Source organism: Ailuropoda melanoleuca, chromosome X (assembly GCF_002007445.2).
Source record: "Ailuropoda melanoleuca isolate Jingjing chromosome X, ASM200744v2, whole genome shotgun sequence".
NCBI classification, from domain to species: Eukaryota; Metazoa; Chordata; class Mammalia; order Carnivora; family Ursidae; genus Ailuropoda; species Ailuropoda melanoleuca.
Window position 1 is genome coordinate 59051352 of NC_048238.1, and position 26249 is coordinate 59077600.

General features: G+C 35.3%; 1 protein-coding gene across 1 annotated transcript in view; it reads right to left on the bottom strand.

The window, feature by feature from the left end:
• HMGN5 (high mobility group nucleosome binding domain 5) overlaps window positions 1–26249 on the bottom strand; it is a 140059-nt gene that overhangs the window by 104043 nt on the left and 9767 nt on the right. Inside the window, exons 6-7 of the mRNA XM_034649030.1 lie at window positions 18964–19018; window positions 10893–11042 (exon numbers count right to left, since the gene is read on the bottom strand). Coding sequence (XP_034504921.1) covers window positions 10893–11042; window positions 18964–19018 — 205 coding nt within the window. The remainder of the gene's footprint in view (window positions 1–10892; window positions 11043–18963; window positions 19019–26249) is intronic.

The window sequence follows — 26249 nt, forward strand, 5'->3', positions numbered from 1 at the left end:
TTATTCTCAATGGGGAAAAGCTGGAAGCCTTTCCCTTAAGATCAGGAACACGACAAGGATGCCCACTCTCACCATTACTATTCAACATAGTACTAGAAGTCCTTGCAACAGTAATCAGACAACAAAAAGGGACCAAATGTATCCAAATCAGCAAAGAAGAAGTCCAACTGTCTCTCTTCACAGATGACATGATACTCTATATGGAAAACCCAAAAGAATCAACTCCCAAACTATTAGAAGTTATAGAGCAATTCAGTAATGTGGCAGGATACAAAATCAATACTCAGAAATCAGTTGTATTTCTATACAAGAACAATGAGACTACCCTATGACCCAGCCATTGCACTACTGGGTATTTACCCCAAAGATACAGACGTAGTGAAGAGAAGGGCCATATGCACCCCAATGTTCTTAGCAGCATTGTTCACAATAGCGAAATCATGGAAGGAGCTGAGATGCCCTTCAACAGATGACTGGATTAAGAAGTAGTGGTCCATATATACAATGGAATATTACTCAGCTTTCAAAAAGAACGATTTCTCAACATTTGCTGCAACAGGGATGGCACTGGAGGAGATAATGCTAAGTGAAATAAGTCAAGCAGAGAAAGACAATTATCATATGATTTCTGTCATCTATGGAACATAAGAACTCGGAAGATCAGTAGAAGAAGAAAGGGATAAAGAAAGGGGGGATAAACAGAAGGGGGAACAAAGCATGAGAGACTACGGACTCTGAGAAACAATCTGCGGTATTCAGAGTGGAGGGGCCGGGGGAATGCGATAGGCTGGTGATGGGTAGTAAGGAGGGCACTTATTGCATGGTGCACTGGGTATTATACGCAACTAACGAATCATCAAACTTTACACCAAAAGCCAGGGATGTACTGTATGGTGATTTACATACTATAATAAAAAAGCATTAAAAAAAGAAGAAGATGTCGTCCATATATACAATGGAATATTACTCAGCTATCAAAAATAACGATTCCTCAACATTTGCTGCAACATGGACGTTACTGGATGAGATAACGCTAAGTGAAATAAGTCAAGCAGAGAAAGAGGATTATCATATGGTTTCTCTCATCTATGGAACTTAAGAACTAGGAAGATCGGTAGGGGAAGAAAGGGATAAAGAAAGGGGGTTTATCAGAAGGGGAATGAAACATGAGAGACTATGGACCTGAAAAACGAACTGCAGGCTTCAGAGGGGAAGGGGGTCGGGGAAGGTATAGGCTGGTGATGGGTAGTGAGGAGGGCACATATTGCATGGTGCACTGGGTGTTATAAGCAACTAATGAATCATCGAACTTTACCTCAAAAACCAGGGATATACTCTATGATGAATAACATAATATAATAAAAATATTATTATGAACAATAATTATCAAAATCCTGGAGAACACAGGTAGCAACCTCTTTGATCTTGGCTGTAGCAACTTCTTAGTAGACACGTGTCCTGAAGCAAGGGAAACAAAAGAAAAAATTAACTACTGGGACTTCAACAAAATAAAGGGCTTCTGCACAGAGAAGGAAACAATCAACAAAACTAAAAGGCAACCTTCAGAATGGGAGAAGATATTTGCAAATGACGTATGTGATGAAGGGTTAGTATCCAAAATCCATGAAGAACTCATCAAATCCAACACCCAAAAAACAAATAATCCAGTTAAGAAATGGTCAGAAGACAGCAATAGACATTTTTTTCCAAAGAAGACATACAGATGGCTAACAGACACATAAAAAGAAGCTCAACATCACTCAGCATCAGGGAAATACAAGTCAAAACCACAATGAAATATCACCTCACCCCTCTCAGAATGGCTAAGCTTAACAACACAGGAAACAACAGATGTTTGTGAGGATGGGGAGAAAGAGAAACACTCTTATACTGTTCTTGGGAATGTAAACTGATGCAGCCACTCTGGAAAATACTATGGAAGTTCCTCAGTAAGTTAAAAATAGAACTACCCTACAGCACAGCAATTGCACTACTAGATATTTACCCAAAGGATACAAAATACTGATTTGAAGGGGCCCATGTACCGTGATGTTTGTAGCAGCATTATCTAAATAACAAAATTTTTGAAAAAGCCTAAATGTGTCCATCAACTGATGAATGGGTAAAGAAGTTTTGTGATGGGTGTGTGTATGTATGTATGTGTGTGTATATATATATATTCCTCAGCCATCAAAAAGAATGTATCTTGCCATTTGCTATGATTTGTTTGGAGCTAGAGTGTATTATGCTAAAATCAGTCAGTCACAAAAAGACAAATACCATATGATTTCACTCATATTTGAAATTGAAGAAATAAAACAGTTGAACATAGGAGAAAGAAAAAAAGAGGGAGAGGAAAAGCAGAAAACAGGGTCTTAACTGTAGAGAACAAGCTGAGGCTTGCTAGAAGGGAGGTGGTTAGGGGAATGAACTAAATAGGTGATGGGTACTAAGGAGAGAATTTTTTGTGATGAGCACTGTATGTTGTTTGTAAGTGATGCATCACTAAATTCTACACCTGAAACTAATATTAGAGTACATGTTAACTAATTATAATTTAAATAAAAACTTGAAACAAAACAAAACAAAAACAAACAGCCTCACAGACATACCCAGAATAATGTTGAACCAAATATCTGAGCACCCTCTGGCCCAGTAAAGTTGACACATAAATTTAACTATTGCATCACTATTCTAAAATACTCAAGATCCTGGGCCTCAGTCATACCCTGGAAAGAGCCACTGAGAATTTTGTTAGCTCCAGTTGAGATTTAATTGTTTTTTTTGTTTTGTTTTGTCTCCTTTTCTATTTAGAAAAAAGAAAAAGATGTGGTACATATACAAAGTGGAATATTATTCAACCATAAGAAAGAAATCTTGCCATTTGCAATGACATGATTGGAGCTAAAGAGTATTATGTTAAGTGAAAAATGTCAGAGAATTACAAATACCATGTGATTTCACTATTATGTTGAATTAGAAAACAAAATAAATGAGCAAAGCAGAAAAAAGAGAGAGAAAAACCAAGAAACAGACTCTTAACTGTAGAGCAGAAATTGATGGATTACAGAAGGAAGGTGGTTTGCAGCTGGCTTAAATAATAGATGATGGGGATTATGGAGTGCACCTGTGATGAGCACAGTGTGTAGTTTGGAAGTATTGAATCACTCACTATATTGTACACCTGAAACTAATATTACATTGTATGTTAACTAGAATTAAAATTAAAACTTAAAAAACATAAACTAATTGAGAATATCATAATAAAAAGAAAATCATAAGGAAGAGAAAATACATCTATAGTACTGCACATATTTATTGAAAAAAAGTCCACCAATAAGTGGACACATGCAGTTCAAAAGCATGTTGTTCAAGGGCCAACTGTATTTATGTGGGTCTATTTTTGGATTCTCTATTCTGTTCCATTTATCTATTGTTTCACCAATACCACAGTGTCTTGATAACTGTAGCTTTATAGTTATTCTTGAAGTTTGGTAGCATCAATTTTTAACACTGTTCTTCTCTTTCAATATTACATTAGCAATGCTGGGTCTTTTCCCTTACCATATACACTTTAGAATCAGTTTTCAATATCTAGAAAATAATTTTGAGTAGATTTCCATTAATGAAATAGATCAAGATGAGAACTGACATCTTGACACTATTGAGCATTCCTATCCATGAACATGCTATACCTCTCCTTTTATTTAGTTCTTTGATTTTGTTCAAAGTTTTATAGTTTTCCTCAAGTATATCTTGCATATATTTTGGTAGAGTATACATAATTAATTCATTTTTGAGGGTGTTAATGTAAATGGTATTGTGTTTTTAATCTCAAATTCTGCTTATTGGAAAGTTTTCTATGTATTTATTTGCTAAAGCTAGCAATCTTACTATTTAGATTCTCTCTTTGTGAGCAAATTTCAGTGTTTATCACTTAAGAATTTGTTCTACTATAAGTAACAGAAGACACAATTGATTATAGGAATTTATTAAAAAATAAGCACTTATTTTTCTCATCTAACAATAAATTTGGAGGTAGATAGATGCTGGTATTGGTTCAGGAGCTCAAAAATATCTTGCAGCATGTCTCTGTGACTCTCTTGTCCTTTACTTCATGATAGCAATATGGCTGCCGTAGTGTTAGACATCACATCCACCTTCAAGGAAGGAAAAAGCAGAGGAAGAAGTGGTACTTTCTATTTGTGTTTTTATTACCAGGAAGGTAAAAGCACACCCAGGAGCCCTCAGCAGATTTATTATATCATATTAGCCAAAACTGAGTACATGGCTATCGTTACTTGCAAGAAAATCTGTGAACCTAACAATTTAGCTTTTCTAGCTTCTATATTAGAAGTGGGCAAAGAGGAAAGGAATTAAGAATGAATATTAGAATACCTATATAACAGTATCTTCCATACAGTGATTTCTATTTTCCCCCAAATGATCTCTTTCATCAAGATTTTCAGCTTAATATATAGGATCTACCTTTACGCCACCTAAAATACACTGTTCTGATGGAAATGTAAATTAATCAAACCTCTTTAGAAAATTGGTTGGCAGGATGGATACATACCCCATGATCCACCAATTCCATTACTATGTATACATTCAGCAGAAATACACATCGCCAAAGATTTGTGCACGAATATTTATAGCAGCTTTATTTATGAGGGTCTCAAACTAGAAATTATCTAAGCTTCCATCAACAGTAAAATGAATAAATTATAGTATGTTCACATAATGTAATCTACTATAATCACATACTGGCCAAAGTACCACTTCACATACAAAAAATATGATTTTCACAAACAATGTTGAGTGAAAGAAGCCACACACCAATGTGAACACACTTTATGATCTCAGTTATATAAGACCCCAAAAGAGCTAAAATTAATCCATAATGTTAAAAGTCATGATTCTAGTTACCCTTGCCAGAGAGCTGCATAGTGACTGAAAGTGAGCATGAAAGGGTCTTCTGGAGTGCTTGTCAAGTTGTTTCTTAATTTGGATGTATTCGATTTGGGATAATCATTTTAATTTTAACTTATGACTTGTTTACATTCATGGAACATGAATATGGATGATAAGAGGTATTTTCTTGCGGTCTTAAGAAATGGTTATAGAAGCAACCTAAGAACTCGGATTACCTCAGGCAGTCCAAACCTAGAAGGTTCTTTGACTCTCATCATGAAATCTTCTCCCATATGTTTCATTTGGCCTGGCAAAGCATCCTAATTCTTTCTAAGACAGCGGTAATATAAAATAATTCCCATAGATATAAAGTGAAAGACTCCATTTTTTTCTAAAAAATAAAATCCCCAAACTTGACATAATTAATTTCCCTATATTATCTTCTTTGTTGAGTACATAGGAAATAACATTTTTGAGACTTTTTATGTATAAAAACATTTTTATTTTTCTCCCATATTTGAATGATAATTGTCTAGAAATAGAATTCTAGGTTGTAAATTAATAATTATGAAGTCATGATTCATTGTCTTCAAGCTTCCAGTGTTGTTGAGAACTCCTTGGTCATTCTTGTTTCTTCTCCTTTGTAATGTGAACTGATTTCAATGGGTGTGTGTGTGTGTGTGTGTGTGTGTGTGTGTGTACATTCACACAATGGAGGGGGGAAGGAGAGAGGGAGAGAGAATAAAATTGTAGGCTTTTAGGCTATTCTTTTAGTCCATAATGTTCTAAAACTTCCAGATGATGTCCCTTGACAGTTTTCTTTTTAATTTATTGTGCTGGGCACTTGATCTTTTTTTAAAAAAATTTTTATTTAAATTCAACTAAGTTAACATATAGTGTACTGTTAGCTTCAGGGGTAGAATTTAGTGATTCATCAGTTGCATATAACACCCAGTGTTTATTACATCAAGCTCCCTCCTTAATGCCCATCACCCAGTTACCCCATCCCCCACCCACCTTTCTCCAGCAACCCTCAGTTTGTTCCCTATAGTTAAGAGTCTCTAATGGTTTGCCTCCCTCTCTGTTTTTATATTATTTTTCCTTCCTTTCCCTATGTTCATCTATTCTGTTTCTTAAATTCCACATGTGAGTGAAATCATATGGTATTTCTCTTTCTCTGCTTGACTTATTTCACTTAGCATAATACCTTCGAGTTCCATCCACATCATTGCAAATGGCAAGACTTCATTCTTTTTGATGGCTGGGTAATATTCCATCGTATATATATATACCACTTCTTCTTTATCCATTCATCTGCCCATGGACATCTGGGCTCTTTCCATAGTTTGGCTATTGTGGACATTGCTGCTATAAATATTGGGGGCATGTGCCCCTTAAATCAGTATTTTTGTGTCCTTTGGATAAATGCCTACTAGTGCAATTGCTGAGTCATAGGGTAGTTCTTTTTTTTAACTTTTTGAGGAACCTCCATACTGTTTTCCAGAGTGGCTGCAACAGTTTGCATCCCCACCAACAATGTAAGGGTGTTCCCCTTTCTCCATATCCTCAGCAACATCTGTTTCCTGAGTTGTTCATTTTAGCCATTCTGACAAGTATGAGGTGGTATCTCATTGTGGTTTTGATTTGTATTTCCCTGATAATGAGTGATGTTGAGTATTTTCTCATGTGTCTGTTAGCCATTTATATGTCTCCTTTGGAGAAATATCTGTGCATGTCTTCTGCCCATTTCTTGACTGTTTTGTTTGTTTGTTTGGGGAGTATTGATTTTGGTAAGTTATTTATAGATTTTTGGATACTAATCTTTTTTGATAGATCTTTTTATCCAGAATTTCAGGTACTTTAGTCCTAAAAATGTTCTTGCCTTACTTCTTTGATAACTTATGTTCCATTTACTTACTATTTTGTAACAAATTGTACCAAAACTGAAGGCTTAAAATAAAAATTTATTATTATTTTTCAAGATTCTGTGAATTTATAGGGATTGGTCTGAGTGCTTCTTGTTTGGCGTTCCTGATATCACTGCAGTCAAATGGCGGCCAAAAGTAGAGTGATCTGAAAATTTTACTGGCTGACTGTTCAAGGTGGTTTCTTCATTTATGTGTTTGACAACTTAGCTGGGATGACTGAAACAATTGAGGATCATTTGGTCATTTGTCTCCATACATAAGCTTCATTGTAGCATGGTTATTACAGGGTGGTCAGACTCTTCCCATGGAGATTGGATTTCTCCCAAGCACACATTCCAAAAGTGAGTGTTCTGAGAATTAGGAAACAGAACCCACCAATGGGTAGTTCTCAACTGAACGTTATTTTGCCCCTACCCTAGTGGATATTTAGCTATGTTTGAAGATGTTTTAGCTTTTATAAGTGGAGGGAGGGTGCAACTGGCACCCTGTTTGTAGAAACCAGGAATGCTACTAAACATTTTATAATATACAGGATAGCTTCATACAGCAAAGCATTATTCAACCTCAAATGTCAATAGTGTTAAATTTGAGAAACCCCATCCTAAAGTTTAGACCCATAATTCAGAGTCTCACTTATGTCACATGCTAGTGGTCAAAGCATCCATAGGCTAGAATTTAATTACTAGAGACTATGAAACAAAAGGGCATTGGACTCAGTGATACCAAGCACAACAAAAGACAGACGTCAGGTGCCTTTTGAAAACGTCATGGTAAATTAATTTAAAGTGTCCATACTAAACAATGAGACTGTAATGGTTAATTATATGTGTCAACTTGGAGGGTATTTTTGGATGAGTAAGCAGATTGCCCTCTATAGTGTTGGTTGTCTTAATGCAATTAGTTGAAGTCCTGAATATAATGAAAAGACTGATCTCCTTGAAAAAGATGTAATTCTGTAGCTGACTGCCTATATCTGCACCATTGACTTTCCTGGTTCTATAGTTTGCTGGCCTTAAGACTGGAGCCTCAGGGTTGGCTCTCCTAGATTTTAAGCCTGATGGTCCATACTACAGATTTAGACATGCCAGTTTCCTTAATCATGTAAGCAAATTTCTTACAATGAATCAAACTATCTATCATCTATCATCTATCTATCTATCTATCTATCTATCTATCTATCATCTATCATCTATCTATCATCTATCTATCAATTGTTTAACAATCTATCATCTATCTATCATCTATCTCCTATTGTTTCTGTCTCTGTGGAGAACCCTGACTAATACAGAGGCTTATAGCTCTTCTTCATCTTGGGTTCTCAGAATATCTGTAGTCAAAATTATATATCCAGACAGGAGTTTGAATGGTTCCTCTCTAGAGAAACTCAATAACTGAAGAGAAAAGACTCATAGAGAATGACATGGTAGATCCTGCTCATTAAATTGCTGGATTCCTAGACATCATCCCATGATGCCATTAGTTCAAGAGCTCCACTCAATTAGTTTTTTTCATTTTTTAATTTAAATTCAATTAGTGAACATACAGTACATTATCAGTTTCAGATGTAGAGTTTAATAATTCATCAGTTGCATATAACACTCAGTGTTCATCACATCACATTCCCTCCTTAAAATTCCATCCCCCCACCCCCTTCCAGCAACACTCAGTTTGTTTCCTATAGTTAAGACTCTCTCATAGTTTGTCTCCCTCTCTGATTACTTCCTATTCAGTTTTCCCTCCCTTCCCCTATGATCCTCTGCACTGTGTCTTATATTCCCATATGAGTTAAACCACATGATAATCTTCTTTCTCTGATTGACTTATTTCGCTCAACATACTACTCTCCAGTTCCATCCATGTTGATGTAAATAGTAAGTATTCACCCTTTCTGATGGCTGAAAAATATTCCAGTGTGTGTGTGTGTGTGTGTGTGTGTGTGTGTGTATATATATATATATATATATATATATATATATATATATCTCATATCTTTATCCATTCATCTGTCAATGGACATCTTGACTCTTTCCACAGTTTATCTATTGTGAACATTATTGTTATAAACATTGGGGTGCATGTGCCCCTTTAGATCATTGCATTTGTAACTTCAGGGTAAATATCTAGTAGTGCAATTTCTGGGTCCTGGGTAGCTCTATTTTTAAAGTCTTGAGGATCCTCCATACTGTTTTGCAAAGTGGCTGTACGGCTTGCATTCCCACCAACAGTGTAAGAAGGTTTCCCATTCTCTGCATCCTTACCAACATTTGTTGTTTCATAGCCTATTAATTTTAACCATTCTGACTGGTGTGAGGTGGTATCTCATGGTTTCGGTTTGTATTTCCCTGTTGCCAAGTGATGTGGAGCATTTTCTCATGAGTCTTGTCTATTTGTAAGTCTTGTTTGGAGAAATGTCCGTTCATGCCTTCTGCCCATTTCTTGACTGGATTATTTGTTTTTTGGGTGTTGGGGTGGGTAAGTTCTTTGTAGATCTTGGATACTAGCCTTTTATCAATATGTCATTTGCAAATATCTTCTCCTATTCTGTAGGTTGCCTTTTAGTTTTGTTGAGTATTTCCTTTGCTCTGCAGAAACTTTTTATCTTAATGAAGTCCCAATAGGTCATTTTTGCTTTTGTTTCCCTTGCTTTTGGAAACATGTCTAGCAAGAATTTGTTGTGGCTGAGGTCGAAGAGGTTGTTGCCTGTGTTCTCCTCTAGGATTTTGATGGATTCCTATCTCACACTTAGGTCTTTCATCCATTTGGAGTTTATTATTGTGTATGGTGTAAAAAAAAGGTCCAGTTTCATTTTTCTGCATGTGGCAATCCAATTTTCCCTACACCATTTGGTGAAGAGAGTGTCTTCTTTCAATTGGATATTCTTTCCTGATTTGTTGAAGATTAGTTGACCATAGAGTTGATGGTCCATTTCTGGGTTCTCTATTCTGTTCCATTGATCTATATGTCTATTTTTGTTCCAATACCATACTGTCTTGGTGACTGTAGCTTTGTAATATGGCTTGAATTCCGGCATTGTGATTCCACCAGCTTTGGTTTTCTTTTTCAACTCTGGCTATTTGGGGTCTTTTCTTTTTTCCATACAAATTTTAGGATTATTTGTTCCAGCTTTGTGAAAAATGTTGATAGCATTTTGATAAGCATTGCATTGAATGTGTAGATTGCTCTGGGTAGCATAAACATTTTAACAATATTTGTTCTTCCAATCCATGAGCATGAAATGTTTTTCCATTTCTTTGTGTCATCCTCAATTTCTTTCATAAGTGTTCTGTAGTATTTATTTATTTTTTTAAAAGATTTTTTATTTATTTATTCGACAGAGATAGAGACAGCCAGCGAGAGAGGGAACACAAGCAGGGGGAGTGGGAGTAGAAGAAGCAGGCTCATAGCAGAGGAGCCTGATGTGGGGCTCAATCCCATAATGCTGGGATCACGCCCTGAGCCGAAGGCAGACGCTTAACCACTGTGCCACCTAGGCACCCTGTAGTATTTAGAGTACAGAACCGTTATCTCTTTACTTAGATTTATTCCTAAGTATCTTATGGTTTTTGGTGGAATTGTAAATGGGATTGATTCCTTAATTTCTCTTTTTTTCTGTCTAGTGTATAGAAATGCAACTGATTTCTGTGAACTGATTTTGTGTCCTGCAATGTTGCTGAATTCCTGTATGAGTTCTAGCAATTTTGGGATGGTGTTTTTTGGGTTTTCCACATAAAGTATCATGTCATCTGTGAAGAGCTAGAGTTTGACCTCTTTGCCAATATGAATGCCTTTTATTTCTTTTTGTTTTCTGATTGCTCAGGCTAGGACCCTGAACAGACTCATAACCAACAAGGAAATTGAAACAGCAGTCAAAAATTCCCAACAAGCAAGTGCCCAGGGTCAGATGGCTTTCCAGGGGATTTTATCAAACATTTAAAGAAGAATTAATACCTATTTTTCTGAAGCTGTTTCAAAAAATAGAAATGGAAAGAAAACTTCCAAACTCATTCTATGAGGCCAGCATTACCTTGATCCCAAAACCAAAGAACCCACCAAAAAGTAGAATTACAGAAATATGCCTGATGAACATGGGTGCCAAAATTTCACCAAGATACTGGCCAATAAGATCCAACAGTACATCAAAAGGACTATTCACCACAACCATGCGGGATTTGTTCCTGGGCTGCAAAGATGGTTCAACATCTGCAAAACAATCAATGTGATACATCACATTAATAAAAGAAAGGACAAGAAACATCTGATCCTCTCAATAGATGCAGAAAAAACAACTGACAAAATACAGCATCCTTTCTTGATTAAAACCCTTCACAGTGTAGGGATAGTGAGAAAATACCTCAATATCATAAAAGCCATATATGAAAAGTCCATAACAAATATCATTCTCAATGGGGAAAAACTGAGGTCTTTTCCCCTAAGGTCAGGAATACAACACAGATGTTCACTCTCACCACTGTTTTTCAACATAGTACTAGTAGTCCCCATTAGCTTTTTAGTGTCTCATTATTAAACATAAATGTAAAATTTCTTAAATCATGAGGCATTTGAAAGAAAAATCCTAACATTAAATGCAGTTACCAAAACAAATCAAAATGGGGGTGGGGCGGGAGGGGAGGACCTTGGAGGAAATATAGCAATCCAGGGACTAGAAGAAAACTTAAAACAAACCAGGCAAAAAACAGCAGTAAATTGTTGTAAAATTGATGCTGGAGGACAGAAGAGAGAAAAATGTTACATTAAGAAACAAGCACAGCCTGTTATGAAAAAAAAAAGAAGAAGAAAAAAGCATAGAACAAAAAGAGTTCATGGAAATAAAAAATTTTAAAAAATACATAAAATGCAATAGACATATTAAAAATAATATAAGGACAATCCTAGAATGATGAAAAATGACAGAGAGAAGCAAAATAGGAGAAAAGATTTTTTACAATTGGGGATTAATCTAGAAGATTCAACATTGATGTAGTAAGGATTCTGGAAAGAGATTACAAGAAAATGGAGATTCATAGTAGCTAATCTCTAAATATGGTTCCCCAATACACCCTATATTTGAACCTTGTTTATTTCTCTCCTCTTGGATTTGGGCTGACCTTTGGCTTCTTTTGACCAACAAAATGCAGCAGAAGTAATACATAGTTTTCCATGCCCATAAAACCTCAAGTGAGAACTTCCCTGCTGAGTTCAATTAACTCCTATGTCTGGGTGAATGGATTAGACCCAGTCTACATAAAAATTAGCACCTCTAGCCTCCTACAGTTGTTAGCATCTGTCATTAGCTACCTCACTATTCTTCTCTGTCATACAGTATTTTAGCTACCTTACTATTCTTATATAACATTAAAAATTTGTAATCATCTAATTATTTATGTGATTAGAATGTATTGGTTTCCTCTGCCAGACTATCAGATTTATGACAGTAAGGAAGATCTCTATTTTTTCACAGATGTAACATCAGTACCTAGTTGACACATAGTATGTACTAAATAAATATTTATTGATTAAATGAATTAAATAATCCAAATTGTGGGGCATCTGGGTGGCTCAGTCAGTTAAGTGTCCAACTTTTGATGTCAGCTCAGGTCTTGATCTTAGGTTTGTGAGTTCAAGCCCCACATTGATCTCTACACTGGGTGTGGAGACTACTTAAAAAAAAAAGAATTTAAATTGTAACACTGGTTAGTACTTGTCATTTCTCATTGGATTTATAAGATTATTTTTATAAAACAAAACAAAAATCTTATTGGTCAAAATTGGCTTGTAGTTTAAGCCTATTTGAGAGGCAGCATAACCTAGTTCAAATTCCCAAAATTGTGAATTTGCTACAAGTAAACTACTGGACTTTGTGCCTTTGTTTTCTTACCTTTAAAATGAGAATAATAATAGTACCTGCCTCATAGGTTTATTATATGTAAATGTGTTTTTCACATATATGTGTAATATATATAAAATCCTTAAGAAAGTGGCACATAGTAAACACTGTCATATGTGTTAAATATTTGAAAAAATTATTTAGTCTTTGGTCAGAAACCCTAATCTATACCAAAAAATTGCCTTTTAAACTATTAATACTAAAATATTTCAAAATCAACAATTTCACTTTGTAATTACTCCTTTCCCTCTACTCTGGAAACACACACACACACACGTGCCCTTTCCCATTATATAATCTGTAAGTCAATTTCTATAAACACTGGAGTTCATTCGTATTATTTAGTAAAACCCACAAAGCTTGGACTGCATAATATAGTTGCTAAAAGATTAAAAGCATACGTTATAAGGTAACATATACTAAATCACAGTTTTGTTTTTTAAAGAATATTTAATTTTGCTGGATTTAATGTTTGACTCTTTCAAAGGAAGGAAAACCATTTTGAGCTACACTATTATGCGATACTTGATATAAATATGTAAAAAAAAAGTTCATGAGAAAAAAATTTTAAAAAGATTTTTAAGGGACGCCTGAGTAGCTCAGTCAGTTAAGCATCTGACTCTTGGTTTTGGCTCAGGTCATGATCTCATGGGTCTTAGGATCAAGCAGGGAGTCTACTTGAAGATTCTCTCCCTCTGCCCCTTGCCCCACTCTATATCTCTCTAAAGTGAAATAAAAGATTATAAAATTCTGTAATGAACAATCAGAATGAACAACTCTAGTTAGAGAAATAATAGGTGAGAGAAAATGATTATTACTCCACATAAAATTAGGCTTTTGTCTACTTACTATTTTCCAATTTAAGGAAGTCAATATAATCTGAAACACTACTGTATTCATGGAAGACAAATAAAGCATTATTAGAAGTGGGTAATAGTCTTAAATCCATGTATTTTAAGATTAAAAATAAATTTATTGTATAAATATTATATTAAAAACTTTTCTGTATTCTGAAAGTACTTTTACACAATTTACCTATTGTCATGGTTAGATTTAACTGAATTTCAGCACAAGAAGTTCTAAATTGCAGCTGATTTGGTGGACTTTTTCTCTGTTCTTTATATGTTAACCAACTTGTTCCAAGAGTTGTTTTTTAATTTTGATAAATTGCTGCAATAGTACTTTGAAGAAGAATAATTATTTTAGGACAAAAACGTTGTTTGAAGATTTTCAAAAACTAATTTTTAAAAATTGTGTCAAGATTTATCTGTGTGACCTCAGTAGGTCATTAATAATACTTATTATATTATGGTTTATGAGTAGACTCCAGCTTTGACATGCACTAGTTCTATGTTTCCCTTTGCTGATACTGTCCAAAACATGGGATTTTTATAAGGATTAATAATGTTCATCATGAAATATTTTAAGTGTTATTAAGGACAAGCATTAAGGGAAGGCTTTGCTTTATGTAGCAGATATACCCTGAAGAATTGTGTATAGTTATTTTTTTCTTATTCTTTTTTTTCTGCATCAAAAAACTGAATTATACCTTACCGTATAATTAGAATATGATTTCAAAGATTATTCACATTAAACATTTTTATTTTGAGACATGCTATCACTAGCCAAAATCATGCTTATTAATGGGGCAAACCCTTTAAAGTCACAACAGAATTTTTTATTAAAACTTCACTGTATAATCAGAAAATCAATTCTTGTAATAAATCAGTATATTACAAAAAATTGTGTTGCCAATGAAATAGTTAACAAAAGATCTTTCATATTATTAAGGAAACTCCAAGTGCACTTTCTTTTCTTTTAAAAAGGGGGCTGGGTGGCACAGTCGTTAAGCATCTGCCTTTGGCTCAGGACGTGATCCCAGCATTCTGGGATCGAGCCCCATATCAGGCTCCTCCGCTAGGAGCCTGCTTCTTCCTCTCCCACTCCCCCTGCTTGTGTTCCCTCTCTCGCTAGCTGTCTCTGTCAAATAAATAAATAAAATCTTTAAAAAGAGAGAGAGAGAGAGGGAAAGTGGGAAGGGGCAGTGGGAGAGAATCTTAAGTAGGCTCCACGCCCAGTGCAGAGGCTGACATGGGGCTTGATCTCTCAAGCTTGTGAGATCATGACCTGAGTTGAAATCAAGGGTGGGACACTTAATGGACTGAGCCCCCCAAGTGCCCCCCAAGTGCACTTCTTAAAGAACTTTTCTCCGTGGTATTCCCTAAAGAATTTTTTATACTTTTATATATTTCTCCACAACTTTATTAAGTACTGTTCTGCTATAGTAAATTTATAATTTATATCCACTTACAGTGATAGTATGCAGTCTCTTTAAATTAAAATTCCTCTATTTCACTTTTCCCTTCACATCTTACTAATTTCAAAACTTCTAGAAGAGAAATGGTGTGAATCAAAGTTTTAATGGTAAAAGGAAAGTAAGATCCAATTAAAACATCAAGAAATAAAGCAATACAAGACCTATAAGACCAGGTAAAGTGTTCACTTTAGTATCATAGTGTAAAGGAATGATCCTCCTGTAGTATACTATGGCATCCTTGCTATATGAATGATTTATTATATAGTTAAAAATAACGTGGTAAGGTGAAGATGGCTACCTTCCTTATGTAGAGGGTAGAATTTCGCAAAGTTAAGATTATTCATTACCAGATTTCTGCCCATTACCTGGAATGCGTTTTTAAAGAGAAAACCAGCATTGTTACTTTTATTTTAGCCTTGGCAATAAAGGGAACCAAGGTGTTTAAAAGACCAGTTTCTGTATTGGAAGTTATGGCAGTGCATTTTCTGTGGTTGTAGAATATGACTAGGAAGTGGGGGGGATACAGAGAAGGTGCCTAGATATTTAACCAGCCCTTTTAGGTCAATTTTTATTACTGTAGCATTGTAGTAAATTTTGAGACAGGGTATGAAATGGTGCAGGGCCTGTCAGCCCCATGAAAGAGGTAGAGACAGAGGTATAAGCTTTGGAAGCTGAACTTCTGAATTTGTTTATATCCTTTTTATTCTTAATATGGAAGCCTTTTGAAAACCAAGGAAATTAAGCAAGGAAAAAAAAAAAGAAAAAGAAAAAGATATCCACATTGGAAAGAAGTAAAATGACCTCTATTTGCAGATGACATGTTCTTATAAATAGAAAACTCTGGAGGATCCTCAAAATACCTATGAAATCTAAGAAATGAGTTCATCAAAATTACAAGATACAAGACTAATATTCAAAATCCAGTTGTATTTCTATGCACCAGCAATGAACAATCCAAAATGGAAATAAAAATCCATTTACAGCATCAAAAATAAAATACTTCAGAATAAATGTAATCAAAGAAGTGCAAGACTTGTACATTCTAAGAACTACAAAATATTGCTGAAACGAAAGATACCTAAATAAATAAAAAGACATCCCATGTTAGTGTATTGAAAGACAATTTTGTTAGTATAGCAATATTCCCCAAATTTATCTGCATATTTATTGTGATCCTTATCCAAACTTCAACTGCCTTTTCTTTTGTAGAAGTGAAGAAGGTAATCCTAAAACTTATATGGAATTATAAGGGACCTTGAACAACCAAGAACAAAGTTAGAGGACAACTACCCTCTGATGTCAAAAATTATTACAATACTGCAGTAATCGAAGGTATGGTACTGACATGTAGACAAATAGATCAGTGGTATAGAATTGAGAGTCCAGAAATTAATCCATACATCTGTGGTCCATGGATTTTTGAGGAGTGCCAAGGCCATTCAGTGGGGAAATAGTGTTTTCAAGAAACAGTGTTTGGACAAATGGATGGTCACATGTAAATGAATCAGATTTAAATGTAACAGATAAAGCTATAAAACTATTAAGATGTATATGTGTCTATCTTTGTGACCTGGGCTTTGGTACGAGATTCTCAGATATGCCACCAAAAACACAAGCAACAAAAGAAAAAGTACATTAGACTTAAAATTTAAAACTTGTGTTCATCAAAGGAGACTATCAAGAAAGTGAAAAGACAACGCATAGAATGGGGAAACATTTGCAAATGATTATAACTGATATGACACTCGTATCTAAAATATGTACACATCTTACAACACAATACTAAAAAAACAACCCACGAGAAAAATGGACAAAGGATTTATTAAACATTTCTCCAAAGATACACAAATGGCTGGTAAGCACATAAGAAGATGCTCAACATCGTTATGGAAATGCAAATCAAAATCACCATGGTTTTAATCACCCCCAAATAACCCCACTAAGATGGTTATAATAAAATATAGACAATAAGAAGTTTTGACATGGATGTGGAAAAATTAGAACCCTCATACATTGCTGGTGAGAGTATGTGATGCTGAAGCCACTTCGGAAAACAGTCTGAAAGTCTCTCAAAAAGTTAAACATACTATTACTATATAATCCAGTGGTTCTACTACTAGATATATACCTAGGAGAAATGAAACACATGTGCACAAAAACTTCTACATGGATATTCATAGCAGCATTATTTATAATTGACAAAAATATGGAAACAACTCAAATGTTCAAGAAACAATGTAGTATATCAATGAAATATAATATTATTCAGCCATAAAAATAATGAATGGTACATGCTACAAACATGGATAGACCTGAAAACATTATGCTAAGTGAAAGAAAGGCCACATATTGCATGATTCCATTTATATGAAATATCTAGAATAGGCAAATCTATAGAGACAAATTAAATTAGTGGTTAACAGGAACATGTAAGGAGGGGATTGGGAATGGAAAGATTGCTAATTGGTACTCTGTTTTTTATTTGGGTGAAAATGTTCTGGAATTAGATAGTGGTGGTAGTTGCACAATATCGTGAATGCACTAAAAAACCACTGAATTGGAAATTGTTAAAATGGTAAATTTTATGTTAATTTTATCTCAGTGCAAAACAAAATTAATAAATGCTTTTGTGAGCATCACAAGAAAAAAATCAAACGCTTTAACATTTCACTATTTTTTTAGAGATATGAAAAAACTACAATTATTTTTAAGAGAATTTTTATTAAGATCAATCTAGTAAAATTTTGTGGATACACATATAATCAGAACTGCCCTTCTGAAAAAAAATTGTAAATCTTTAAAAATGGAATTGCAATTTTATTTGTTCACAAGCTGATAATAAAGTTATATTTGAGAAAGAATTCTAACTCTTTGCCTTACACAAAATAGTTAACCTTTTTTTTATAAAAGCAACCTAGAGAACCACAAGTATTTTGAAAGAAACTTTTCCACATCTCCCCACTTTGTGATATTATCACATATAGGAGTAAAATTAAAATTCAAAGCTTTAACACATAAGTTACAGAAAAGGAAATTCACTGACAAAGTTGAAAGCATATTTTTTATATATTCCACTATTATCACAAAATGTATACAGGTTTCATGTTAGCTACTTTGTGACTAATAATCAGTATGATAATGTTCTGAAATTAAACCGATGCTAAAGAAAAGCTGTGTTTATAAAATATTTGGTAAAAATATCCATCTCTATTAACATTACAACATGGAGGCACATATTACCAAATTATGAAACTATATAGGGCAGCTTTAAACAATACTCTGAGATTCTTCTTCTTTTTCATCTTTTTTGACCTCTTCTTTTTCAGCTACTTCTTTTCCCACTTCAGCCTTCTTCTTATTTTCCTTTCCCTTTCCTCCATCTTTCCCATCTTCTGTTCCATTTTCTTCTGTTCCATCTTCCTCTTTTCCATGTTTGCCCTCTTTTCCATCTTCTCCTTTCTCATTTCCACCTTCCTCCTCATTTCCATCTTTCTCTTCTTTTCCATCTTCATTATCTTTTCCATCTTCATTCTCTTTTCTGTCTTCTTCCTGTTTTTCTTCTCCTGTGTCTTTTTCATCTTCAAATTCTTTAACATTTTCTCCTTTCCCTTTTCCATTTTCACCCTCTTTTTCATCTCCTTTCTCTTTTTCTTCTTCTTCCTCTTTGCTATCTTCTCCTTTCCCTTTTCCATCTTCACCCTTTGCATCTCCTTTTTCTTTTTTCTCTTCTTCCGTTCCATCTTCTTTTTCATCTTCATCTTCTTTTCTATCTCCTTTTTCTTTTCCATCTTTGTTCTCTTTCCCATCTTCTCTTTTCTCTTCTTTTTTGTGTTGGTCTTCTCCATCTCCTTCCTGATCTTTTTCATCTTCTCCTGCTGCTGCCACCACTACTTCCTTCTTTTCTATTCCTTCTTCTTCAACATCTTCATCTTTTTCTTCTTTCATTTCCTCAAGTTCTTTTTCAGGAGCTGGTGCCTATATATATAAAGAAAATTTAAAAAGATTATATTTGAAAATTTGGAACTATTTTCCTTAAGTATTTAGACAGAATTATATCTATATTATGAAAAGAATGATACTTCATTTTCAAGAAAGTAATTTTCCTGTGAAAAACACCTCCTAAATACCACAAGATAAGGAAAACATTCTAAGAAATAGGATTAACTAAAATATCTCCACACAAACATGTATACATAGATATTTGGAACAATAAATTCAGGAAAATGTATTCATATACAGAATTCTCATTACAAATATAGGAAACAGAGTTAATATAGAAAAATGACATATATTCTATATCAGCAATTCTCAATAAGTAAGCAAAATGCACTCCTTGAGGAAATAATATTTTGTTTCTATAATAGTGAGATTTAGGTTTTCTTTGAAAAAAGTTACTTGAAAAGTCTTTCATCAGGTAGATTGTGGGGGAAGAATTAAGATGGCAATGTACTAGGAGGACCTTAGGTTTGCCTTGTCTCTGAAGCACAGCTAGATAACTATCAAATCATTCTGAATACCCTAGAGATCTACATGAGGACTGATAAAACAAGCTGTACAAATAGAAGCAGTGAAGAGGTCTAGTCGAAAAGCCAGGATGTGTGGACACATGGTTTGGGGGAGGAATGGATAGTAGGTGCTATAGAGGGATGGGAGTCCTGGTCATAGAGAAGGGTGAGAGAGAGTGGTGTGCACAGGGATACACAGAAGGAAAACACTTCCCCAAAGCCATTTGCTGGGAAAATGAGAGGGGCTGATTTTTGTGAGTTTTTGCAACCAATGGGGCTCAAAGACCAGAGTTTGTTTTAGAGGTACCCAGGGACAGAGGAGCAGGATGGCACCATTTCCCTCCTTTGTCCCTCAGCATAAATCAGTCTTAGTAAACAGCACAACTCCAACACTGGCTGCCTTACTTGCTTACACCAAGACCTGCCCCCCTGTACTCTGCTGGTGCTGCTTTTCTCAGGGAAATATGCCTAAGGACCAGCACAGTGGGCCCCTTCCCCAGAAGACCAGCTCAAACCCCTGCATGCACCCCATCTACTGACCATAGACTTCTGCAAAACTTCAGTTCTAGTGGAATTAGTATCAAGTCTCTTTTAACAAGCAGACCAGAGCTTACCTAGCTAAAACTCACCACACTCTGGCCAAGGTCCAAACACTGCCCACTGCAAGCAAGGAGAACCTCTGCAGACTACTGACCTGGGGACAGAGCAGCCAAAACACAGCAGCAGAGTGCACACAGCACACACAAGAGACACTTCTGGAAGGGCCGGGCCCTGGATATTATATGACCTCTTCTTCATAAAGCCATTACTGTCAGGAGCAGGAAACACAATAGGCTTTCCTAACACAGAGAAGAAGACAGAGACCTAGACAAAATGCCAAGAGAGGAATTCACTACAAAAGAAAGAACGGAAAGGTAACAGCCAGGAATCTAACAGAAACAAATGTAAGTAATATGCTTGATTCAGAATTTAACTGGGCTTGAAAAAAGCATGGAAGACATCAGGAAGTCCATTACCACAAAGATACAGGAGCTAAAAACCAATCAGGCTGAAATGAAAAATGCAGTAACAGATTTGAAAGTAACTCGATGTAATGACCACAAGGATAGAAGCAGCAAAAGAACAAATAAATGATATAGAAAATAGAATTGTAGAAAATAATGAAGCTGAACAGAAGAGAGAAAAAACTTTTGGAACATGAGCGTAGGGAACACAGTGACTCCATCAAACAAAATAACATTCATGTCGTATGAATCCTGGAAAAACAAGAGAGAAAAAGGGGCAGGAGGCTTATTTGAGGAAAATATAGCTGAAAACTTCCCTAATCTGGGGAAGGAAACAGACATCCAAATCCAGGACACACAGAGAACTCCCATTAAGATTTAAAAAAAAAAATGCCAACACCAAGACATATTGTAGTTAAATTTGCAAAATACTGTGATAAAGAAAAAATTCTAAAAGCAGCAAGACAGAGGAAGGAGTTAAGATGGCAGAGGGGCAGGGGGACCCCAACTTTATTTCATCCCTTGAATAAGGCTAGATAGTTATCAAATCATTCTGGACACCCGAGAAATCAGAGGTCTGAAAGAACAAATACTGCAAATCTACAAGTAGAAAAGTGACCACCTTTTAGAAGGTAGGAGGTGCAGAGACTTGAATCTGGTGTGATATAGCTGCAGATACAGGAGACGGGAGGGAGCCTACTTAAGGATGTTACCACATAGTAATATAAGCAGTGGAGTGCAAAATTAGAATTTTTAGAAGTCTGCTATAGTGGAGGACGTGCCTGACTTAAAGGTGCTCACATGGAAGAGCGGGGCAGAATTCCAGGCGTGACACCATGGTCTGAGGATCCCCTGGGCCCCAAGAAGAAAGGGTGGTCCTAAGTGCTGCACTTTTCCCAGGCATAGAAGCGGGGAAGCTGGCTGAGAACAGTGAGTCTAGGTGCCAGCTTTCTGCTCTGTATTGCCATAAACTTCGAACCACTGTGCAGTCATGGGACTACTTTACTGGGACAAGTCCAGCAAAAGTCAGAAGTGTGGCAAGACCCTACCCAGGGAGAACAGCAGGGGTCAACGCTATGGGAGTCCCTAAAAGTTAGAGTTTTGAAACTCATTTGCATTCCTGAGATAAAAAAGCTCAGACACAGGCAGGGTGAACATGAGGTTCTGACAGAAATCAGGGAGAGAAGATTATTGATTGCTCTTCCATGAGGGCTCACTGAAGAGTTGGGGGTATGAATTTTCAGCTCCATAGCTGGAGAACAGGGTGCTGCCATATTCATTCCACCCCTCAGTGCCAAAAGACTTCAGGGAGCAAAACAGTGACACCAAAACAGTCCAGAGCCACTTAGCCACTTAGACCAAGTCCTGCCTCCTTGTGTACTGGAGGTGCATATCCACTAGGGAAAGTCCACATAAGAATCAGTGCAACAGGCCCCTCCTCCAGAAGACCAGTACAAACAGTTTGCTCACACCAAGTTTACTGATCATAGAGTGCTGTAAAGCTTCAGCTCTAGGGGAAAAATTGTATCTAGCCTCCTTTCTACTTTAATTTTTATTATTATTTTTTCAATTATTTTCTTATTTTTTCAATTCTTTCTTTTATTCTTTTTTAATTTTATTTTTATATGTACCATATATATTTATATATATATTTGTTGTTTTGTGTTTCTTTTCATTGAAATGTATTTTATTTAATATATATATATATTTTTCTTTCATTTTTATCTTGGGATCTAGTTTCTTTTAACAAGCAGACCAAAACACACCCAGGATCTGGTTTTCTTTTGTTGTTGTTTTGTTTGATTTTTTGCTTTTGTTGTTGTTGTTATTGTAGTTATTGTTTTTGTCAGTTTTTTTTTCTTTTTCTTCCTTCTTTTCTTTTCTGGACAAAATGATGAGATGGACAAATTCACCAAAACAAACAAACAAAAAAAAACAGGAGGTAGTACTCACAGCTAGGGGTTTAATCAATACAGATATAAGTAAGATGTCTGAAAAAAACAAAAATTATAAGGATAATAGCTGGGCTTGAAAAAAGCATAGAAGACATTAGAGACTCCTTTACTGTAGAGGTAAAAGAAATAAAATGTAGTCAGGCCAAAATTAAATGCTATAACCAAGATGCAGTCCCAAGTGAAAGCCACATAAATGAGCATGGATGAATCAGAAGAGTGATTCAGTGATATAGAAGACAAAATTATGGAAAATAATGAAGCTGAAAAGAAGAGGGAAATAAAACTATTAGATCACTAAGGTAGACATAGGGAACTCAGCAATACCACAAAGCAAAATAATATCGTATTATATGAGTGCCAGAGGAAGAGTGAGAAAAAGGAGCTGAAGGTTTATTTGAACAAATTATAGCTGAGAACATCCCTAATCTGGGGAAGGAAACAGGCATTCATGTCCAAGACGCACAGAGAACTCCCCTCAAAATTAAAAAAAAAAAAGTCAACTCCATGACGTATCACAGTGCAACTTGAAAAAATACAAAGATAAAGAGAATTCTGAAAGCAGCTGGAGATGAGAAGTCCTTAACCTACAAGGGTAGACATAAGGCTAGCAGCAGAACTGTCCAAAGAGACCTGGCAGGTCAGAAGGACTGGCATGATAAGTTCAAAGAACTAAGTGGGAAAAATATGCAGGCAAGAATACTTTATACAGCAAGGCTGTCATTCAGAATAGGAGAGATAAAGAGTTTCCAAGACAAACAAAAACAAAAGGAATTCATGAACACAACTAGCCCAGCAAGAAATATTAAAGGGGACCTTTTGAGCAGAAAGGGACTAAAAATAACAAGGACTAGAAAAGAACAGAGATAATCTACAGGAACAGCAATGTTATAGGTAATACAATGGCACTAAATTCATATCTTTTGATAATTGCTCTGAATGTAAATGGACTAAGTGCTCCAAACAAAAGACATAGGGTTTCAGAATGTATAAAAAAAAAATGACCTATCAATATCCTGCTAATAAGAAGCTCACTGTAGACCACAAGACATCTCCAGATTGAAAGTGAGTGGGTGAAGAACGATTTATCATGCTAATGTACATTAAAAGAAAGCTGGAGTAGCCATACTTCTATCAGACAAACTAGATTTTAAACCAAAGACTGTAATAAGAGATGAAGAAGGACACTCTATCATAATAAAGGAGTATATCCAACAAGAAGATCTAGCAATTGTAAATACTTATGCACCCAACATGAGGGAACCCAATATATAAAACAGTTAATAAAAAACATAAAAGAACTCACTAATAATAATTCAATAATAGTAAGGGACTTTACACCCCATCTATACCAACGGAAAGATCATCTAAGCAGAAAATCAACAAGGAAACAATGGCTTTGAATGATACACTGGACCTGATGGACTTAACAGATATATTCAGAGCATTTCATCTTAAAGCAGCAGAATACACATTCTTTTCACATGAACATGGGACATTCTCCTCAATAGATCACATATCAGGTCACAAGTCAGGCTTCAAGAGGTACAGAAAGATTGAGATAGTACTATGCATATTTTCCTACAAAAATGCTATGAACCTTGAAGTCAAGCACAAGAAAAAAAAATTCGGGAAGACCACAAATACATGGAAGTTAAAGAACATCCTACTAAATAATGACTGGGACAACCAGGATATCAAAAGAAAAAAAATAAAATATATGGAAACAAATTAAAATGAAAACATTATCATCCAAAACCTTTGTGATACATCTAAAGTGGTCCTAAGAGGAAAGCAATAGCAATATAGATCTACCTCAAGAAGCAAGAAAAATCTCAAATATGCAACCTAACCTTACACCTAAAGGAGTTAATAAAAGACAGCAAGCAAAGCCTAAATCCAGGAAAAGAAAGGAATTACTAAAAATTATAGCAGAAATGAATGATATAGAAACAACAAAAACAACAACAAAATCCAGAACAGATCAATGAAACCAGGAGGTGGTTCTTTGAAAAATTAGTAAAATTGATAAACCCCTAGCCAGATTTATCCAAAAGAAAAGAGAAAGGACCCAAATAAATAAAATCAAAAATGAAAGAAGAGAAATAAGAATCAATACCATAGAACTACAAATGATTTTAAGAGAATATTATGAAAAAATACATGCCACAAAATCGGACAATCTGGGAGAAATGGATAAATTCCTAAAAACATACAAACTACCGAAACTGAAACAGGAAAAAATAGAAAATTTCAACAGACCCATAGCCAGCAAAGAAATTGGATCTGCAATTAAAAATCTCCCAAAAAACAAAATCCCATGGGCAAGATGGCTTCACAAGCAAATTTTACCAAACATTTACAGAAGAGCTAATACCTATTCTTCTCAAACTATTTCAGAAAATAGAAATGGAAGGAAAACTTCCAAATTCATCTATGAGGCCTGCATTACACTGATACCAAAACCAGATAAAGTCTCCATTAAAAAAAGAACTACAGGCCAATATCCCTGATGAGCATGGATGCAAAAATTCTCAATAAAATACTAGCAAGCCCAATCCAACAATACATTGATAAGGTCATTCTCCATGATCAAGTGGGATTTATTCCTAGGTTGGAAAGGTGATTTAATATTCGCAAATAAATCAAAGTGATATACCACATTAATAAAAGAAAAGAACCATATGAACCTCTCAGATGCAAAAAAAAAGTATTTGACAAAGTACAACAATCATTTTGTTAAAAAACCTCAACAAAGTAGGAGAAGAGGGAACATACCTCAACATCACACATGCCATATATGAAAAACCCACAGCTAATATCATTCTTAATGGAGAAAAACTAAGAGTTTTTCCTCTACAGAAACAAGACAGGGATGTCCACTCTCACCATTGCTATTTACCATAGTACTGGAAGTCTTAGCTTCAGCAATGAGACAACACAAAGAAATAAATGCACCCAAATCAGCAAGGAAGTAGTCAAACTTTCCCTATTTGCAGATGAGATGATACTATAAAGAGAAAACCCAAAATACTCCACCAAAAAACTTCTAGAATTGATAAAGGAATTCAGTAAAGTTGCAGGATATAAAATCAATGTAGAGAAATCTGTTGCATTTCTATAAGCCAATAATGAAGGAGCAGAAAAAGAAATGAAGGACTCAATCCCCTCTACAAATGCACCACAAACCATAAGATACTTAGGAATAAACCTAGTCAAAAAGCTAAAAGATCTGTTCTCTGAAAAATGTAAAACATTGGTGAAAGAAATTGAAGCTGGTACAAAGAAATGAAAATCCATTCCATGCTCACAGATTGGAAGAACAAATACTGTTAAAATGTCTATACTAACCAAAGTATACTGCACATTTAATGTAATCCCTATCAAAATTTCAATAGCATTTTTCAAAGATCTAGAACAATCTTAATTTTTTTTAAAGATTTTATTTATTTATTCGACACAGAGAGAGAAGCCAGTGAGAGAGGGAACACAGCAGGGGGAGTGGGAGAGGAAGAAGCAGGCTCATAGCAGAGGAGCCTGATGTGGGGCTCGATCCCATAATGCCGGGATCACGCCCTGAGCCGAAGGCAGACGCTTAACTGCTGTGCCACCCAGGCGCCCCAACAATCTTAAATTTTATATGGAACCACAAAAGGCCCCGAAGAGCCAAAGCAACCTTGAAAAAGAAAAGAGAAGCTAAAAGCACCACAATTCCAGACTTCAAGTTATATTACAAAGCTGTAGT